At 36.9% G+C, this 6921-nt stretch overlaps 1 protein-coding gene across 2 annotated transcripts in view; it reads left to right on the forward strand.

Annotated features, from left to right (window-relative positions):
• Positions 1 to 6468, forward strand: part of LRP8 (LDL receptor related protein 8) — a 200807-nt gene extending 194339 nt beyond the window's left edge. For both annotated transcript variants that reach the window (XM_053693447.1, XM_053693448.1), the window contains exons 17-19: positions 657 to 725; positions 3188 to 3360; positions 4231 to 6468. In XM_053693447.1, coding sequence (XP_053549422.1) covers positions 657 to 725; positions 3188 to 3360; positions 4231 to 4269 — 281 coding nt within the window. In that variant the 3' untranslated portion in view covers positions 4270 to 6468. The remainder of the gene's footprint in view (positions 1 to 656; positions 726 to 3187; positions 3361 to 4230) is intronic.
• The last annotated feature ends 453 nt before the right edge of the window (positions 6469 to 6921 follow it).

Below are 6921 nucleotides of genomic sequence, written 5' to 3' on the forward strand. Positions count from 1 at the left end.
GCTGACATGTTCCCTCAATAGAACTTGTAAGAAATAAATTACTGTCATACCATTAAACAGATCATTAGAAGAACAAAATAAAGAGTGAATTATTGATCCTATTTAGTGCGAGGGTGCAGTTATATATCCTGTTTAATGGTTTGGCAGTACCAGGAGACTGGCAATAACTTACAGCACATACTGACTGACACTATTTAATTCCCCTAGAGGGCCTGAAATAAGAAAAAATGCAGTAAGATAAAGACAGAGGCTCTACGTTTTACATCCGCTATAAATATGCTCTCACCTGTATATTGTTATCTCGTTCACATTTATAGTCAGTTCCTTTCACAATAATGACTCAAATCTCCAACCACCCCCATGTAATTTACACTAATGGGCAACTCCTACAGTGACCAGTAAGTGTTATGGCGACATGAATCTATTACTGGCCACAAATGAGAGCTCTCTGTCCAAATTTAAATGCTGGGCAACATCTTAATGATATCTAATCATATATCTGATCTGAGAGCCCATGTGCTATAAAAAAATGTTTTGAAACAGTGTTCTAAGAGGGATGTTTACAAAATGGGCTTGTCTGCCATTAATAAAAGTGACATCATGGTCCTGATACCTCAATATCATGTGTATAATATTTCTTTAATTTCTGGTTACAGATGGAAATACAGTAGCTGACCTCAGCTCGTCACTCACGGCTGCAGTGATTGGTGTATCTGTTCCTGTTGGTGAGTGAGTCCTAGTTTTGCATTCAGCCTCCCATACATACAATTTACTTGTCCACAGTCACCCCGATACTGTACACATATATATATATATCAAAAATGGTGGTGGTGGATGGAAAAAATTGCGGTAGCTAAGTATAACAAGTGTAAATATATAGTATTGAGAGTACTCAAATACTAAATCTCAAATCCAATTGAGATTTTTATTATTCAATATTGGTGCAGACCCTTTCAATTTTATATAAATCTAATAGAAAGAAGAAAAATGGCACATGGTAGTGGCATTTATAAAAGACAGGGATTGCAGCACTCTTTAACAAAAGACCAGACACTTGTATTGGATAAAATATCACAATTTGCAGTTTATTGCGCACAGTCCCACCTGAGGGCCTGAACTGGTACACAGCGTGAGTAAAAGTAAAAAGGTGTCATAATATACCATAGACTCTAACACAAAATAAACCAAAATAAGTTAAATACCTCATGTGAAAAAAGTAAACACACAAAATAAACAAAAGGACCGTCCCTTAAGACAATCAAGGCTATACAGTGTTAAACAGCAGAAGCTGTTATAGAATAGGTATCAGGTATAACAACTGCAAGTGGGAGCAGTAATTCTCAAGTATAGGTTCAGACCATGTAGGTTGTAGTAGAACTGAACTCACTTGTAAAGTGATAACCAAATCCCACTTGCCATACTTGACCTATAGAAATTGTACTAAAGCATCAAGCTATACGGAACTAGAATGTATACATATATACTTAAATACATGCACATAGATATATCGGAACGACTTATTCACACAGCATTACTAAGCGGTTTCTTCAGTGACACAATTTGTAAAGATTCAGTCTCTCTGTAAGCAGACTTAGCGTATAGTAAGACAGTCTGTTGTTAGTAAGCACATATACATATTGCGGGTGTGATTATTGTGATTGCTAAGAAGCAGGCAGATATTGCAGCAGATATTGCTCATAAAAGCAAGCAGAAGCCTCAGTGCTGATGTAAGTAGCAAGCAGTATTAGTGAAGGTTAGTCAGCCAAACATGCGGACTGGGTCATACAGTAGATGCAACCTCCATGGGCAGCGGATCAGAAGACAAGTACAGAGTTAAGAACAGGAATAGGTACAGGAGGATACTCTGTTATAATATAGTATCCCTCTGTCAACTGCACCTTTCCTAAAGTCCTGCACATATAGCTTTTATCTCGCCAAGCCGTTTCTTCCTGTCAATCAGTGACTTCACTCTTGCTTATAAGTTATCTCACATTTTCTGCAGCCATATCACACTTCAAAGCAGCATTAGATATTACCATACTTCAATGTTGCTCGATCTGCTTAGTGTAGTATATCCACTTTTTCTTTTGAAAGCTTTCTTTGGGAGTTTATCCACTCAATAGCAGAGCCGTTCCGTTCCGTAACAAACACCGACAGCATGGAAGTCACGTGAGCCAATCAGCAACTAGCCAACACATGTTTCGCCCCCTCGTCATCAGGGAGACGGGGCTTCCTCAGGGCTTAGTGAATGAACGTCATTTAGCAAGCTTTATAGCCAGATTCAATTACGCCCATAGTTACAGGTGAAAATTCAGCAAGTTTTAAAAAACTAAACAAAATTTTTATATGTGTAAATACAAATTGTGTGCTTATAACTAATTGTATCCTACAGTATATTTACAAACATTTAATAAATGAAGAGATAGACAATCCCTTATATTTCCCCAAATATTCCCTTATATATCCCAAAGAAAGCGTTCAAAAGAAAAAGTGGATATACTACACTAAGCAGATCGAGCAACATTGAAGTATGATAATATCTAATGCTGCTTTGAAGTGTGATATGGCTGCAGAAAATGTGAGATAACTTATAAGCAAGAGTGAAGTCACTGATTGACAGGAAGAAACGGCTTGGCGAGATAAAAGCTATATGTGCAGGACTTTAGGAAAGGTGCAGTTGACAGAGGGATACTATATTATAACAGAGTATCCTCCTGTACCTATTCCTGTTCTTAACTCTGTACTTGTCTTCTGATCCGCTGCCCATGGAGGTTGCATCTACTGTATGACCCAGTCCGCATGTTTGGCTGACTAACCTTCACTAATACTGCTTGCTACTTACATCAGCACTGAGGCTTCTGCTTGCTTTTATGAGCAATATCTGCTGCAATATCTGCCTGCTTCTTAGCAATCACAATAATCACACCCGCAATTTGTATATGTGCTTACTAACAACAGACTGTCTTACTATACGCTAAGTCTGCTTAGAGAGAGACTGAATCTTTACAAATTGTGTCACTGAAGAAACCGCTTAGTAATGCTACTCTACAGTAAACGTCTCCATTGGAACTACCCACATCCCTTTCCCAGTTTGTTCTGCTCGTTCTCCTTTCTATCAGCCTCCTTACCCCTAAAAGCTGCTGTCTTTTATGGATCCTATGTTATTTTATCTTTCTGCTTGTTCCAGCTGTTCTTGGGCTCCTCTGTCTTTTGGGGTATCTCATATGGAGGAACTGGAAGAGGAAGAACACAAAAAGCATGAACTTTGATAATCCAGTTTATCGGAAAACGACAGAAGAGGAGGAAGAGGAGGAAATCCATATTGGTCGGACAGCACACATAGGACATGTCTACCCAGCGGTGAGTATATAGGCCACTATAGATACCATCTTTTATACCCTTTAACAGTAAAGTGAACATTAGACCAGACTCTTCAATTATGCTCTTTATTTTGTTTCACTCTAGCACTTTATTTGAAGGGGATTTGCAGTAATACATTATCATTAATACATCACTTCTAATCCAGCACCTCCATTGATTGTCTTCTCTTCCCATCATATTGAGTGTGTGGGTGTAGACTTTTCTTTTTTTTTTTTTTTTTTTTACAAAATTGTAATATGCAATAGAAAAAAAAATGTTCTACATCTTTACATTGCAAATGCTGGAATGAAAGTGGTTTTAATTGTGAAAAGACCTTAATGACATTTTTAGAAACGCATAGCATGTGTCATTAATAATAAAACCTGTGTTAAAAAACATGTTTTATTAGCATTTAAAACTGGTATTTTGTTGAAAAAATGTGCAGGGTTTTGCAAATCCAGATCAGTCACACACTGAAAAACCTTTTATATATGTTTAGCTTGTCTCTTTTTCTTTGGCCAATCAGAGGCCAGATGTAAATTAACTTGTGTACTGCTCTAAGCATGTAGCAGTGTCAGGCAAACTGCAGGATTGTTTCACTATGCTTAATCTAGCTGTTTATGTGGGGTTTTAATTTTTATGTTTATTGCCCTATTAATGCACCAGTGTTTGCAGACTCCAGATAATATGAGTTTTGTAGCTAGACAAAATGCCTGAACCTCCTAAGAGGAGGTTTTCTTATTTTGCATTGCTGTCTGTTTATATTTAACATCATGTGTCATCTCACAATTCTTTTCATTCCTTCGAGTTTCATTGCTGTTGATTTCTTGTCCAATATATTTTAATAATGAATTATTTCCATTGTTGCAGCGTGTTGCATTAAGTCTTGAAGATGATGGATTTCCATAAGGATTGAAAACCAGGTATCCCGAATCTCTCGTCCCTATAGGGCTATCAGACATATCACGGATCCTTGGTTACATGCAGCAATATGAGATTAGTCAAGTGGATCTGAGACGCATCATGAACCTAACGCTGCACAGGACTGCGTGCGACATGTCTCATATCAAGTGGATCTTGTGTTAGATATCCTCCAAACACTGGACATATTAGAACATATTTCCTATTTATGCTGCTGATGGACAACCATAAAGATAATAATTTTCAGACATCCAAAGGATGTGACGGTTTCTATGTATAATCTTTTATACAGATTTGTACTTGTTCCTCGGCAGAGGCATTCCCTGCTCTCTGTATATAACAGCCTCCCAGGACAACTTAGTTTTCAGATATTATATTTATAGACATTTTGTACATACCTTTAAAGGAGCTTTATGGTTCTCCATCAACATAAATACTAAATTATTAATGAAATGTAGAGTTTTGTAGCATATTTATTAACCTGGGCAAGTTGGGGTGAAGGGATGGGGTTATGTTCTGTAAAAATGACACGAATGAGAGTATTTATTTTTTTGTATGTTCAAGTTTACATGTTTGCGTTAGAGCCCCAAGACAGAAACATTTTAATATGTTTGTCTAATTCTAGTTATTACTGGTTATCTGCTCCCTTTTCATGGGAAAATTCCCATAACCCCAAAAATACAGAGATGACAAAATGTAATTTGACAGATTCATGGACAAGAATGCCCATTAAATGGCCAGACAAGTTAGGAGAGTCATGGTACACCATACCAGGATAAAAAGGTTTATTCATCACTGATAACACATACAGGCCATGGGATGGAATCATGGGCTGTTAATGAATTAGCTGCCAATCACTCAATATGTTAATTAGAGGACACATGACCAAGTACTTGCAGACATTTCCTCTTTATCTGGGTAGGCTTTTTGGCTCTAGATTACTGTAAAATAGAGTTTTTAAGAAATGTCTTGATCTTTGTGCAAGGACCCCTAATCAGATCACAGCAATGTTTTGCTCTTTCTGATATAGACGTTACTTCACTTTCTGTGTTCTGTAGTTTTTTGTCTTTGGGCTGTTTATGCTACAAGGGCTCTTTTTTGGTACTAAAACTCTTAAAAAATCATGGTACTGTCATAATTCTTATACTAGATGTATATAAACATCTGCTGAGAATTTCATGTAAAGGTTTAATCAACTACATATACAGTATGTATGTATATGATAACCTATGTCAAAGATGGTTGCCTCAACACTCACATTATCTTTATTTCAATTCTGTTTACCAGTCCAGTGCTAACTGCAATTACAGATCTGGTACAGTCCAGTCTATTGATGCAAATGTACATTACTTGCAGCCTAGCACAGGTGAATATATTACAATGAAACAAATCACTTATCTGCACCGTTAAACAAAGGAGGTAGCGTTCACACAACATGGGGAAAGGTAGCTGAACATACAACTGTTCTTACAGTACCGTGGGGATCAGTGAACTGATAAACTAGCAACTATGGTCATAGAATACTGTTGGAGCAGTGAACTGGTCAAGGAAGTGTTATCCTAGTACTGTGAGGAGCAGTGTCGTTATGATATCAGCTAATTTACATTGGTTAAAAGAGGTACAAACCTAATTTGTTTAATTTGGGCCTGGGCTGTTATGCAAATTTGAGCTACTAAAAAAAAAAAAATTAAGCACAAGTGGATCAGAAGGTCCCTACAAAATATCAACTCTGCAACAAGCACTTTTAGTGAACAATAAGCCAGGACATGTTTTTATGATCACTGTGTGTATATAGAGCCATACATCATGCCGTGGGGGTGGGTGCACTGCAGGCTGGCCTGCCAATGTATGAGGGGAGGGTGCTGTTGTAACCAATGTAGATAAAATCAACCAAAGTTGTTCATATTTTTCAAAGGGTTGTAATTCTGACATCTGGCTGATTTCTAATGTATCCCAGCATGCAGCCTTCAGTCACCTTCAGCACGAAGGCAGTGTGTGATACATAATTCAACAGTGTTCACAGGCATCCTCAGACTGAGGGCTGATAACCTGACTTGCAGTGAGTCAGAGAAGGGATTAACAAACCGCTGTTCTGTAAATAAAGTTTTAACCTACATTTCTAATTTGTTGTATAACTTGGACCTGTTTTTACATAGACTAAAATTAAACTTTTTTATCATATGCTCAGTGTTGTATCTGTGTCACGTGTGTGTAATATTGTGCATCTAATGGGTGAAGTGTCTGTCAAACTAGTGCTGTGGCATACAACCTTAGAAGCACTTGGAAAAAGATTAACACAAAAGTGTAAATAGGGGCTCTATCACTTTAAAATTGTGCAATTCTGCACAAGTAGATACTCAGTGTCTATTAAACACAAAACAGTGTAAATAGGGACGCTATCACTTTAAAATTGTGCAATTCTGCACAAATAGATACTCAAAGTGTCTATTAAACACAAAAAAAGTGTAAATAGGGGCACTATCACTTTAAGATTATCCAATCTGTAATGACCGGGAAACAAATATTTGGTATAAATTGTTACTCAGAATTGCAATAAGTGATATGTAGATATGTAATGTGTAAATACAAATTACAATAATGCATATATATATATATATATATATATATAACCTATATAGA

This window comes from Bombina bombina, chromosome 10 (assembly GCF_027579735.1).
Source record: "Bombina bombina isolate aBomBom1 chromosome 10, aBomBom1.pri, whole genome shotgun sequence".
In the NCBI taxonomy this organism is placed as follows: domain Eukaryota; kingdom Metazoa; phylum Chordata; class Amphibia; order Anura; family Bombinatoridae; genus Bombina; species Bombina bombina.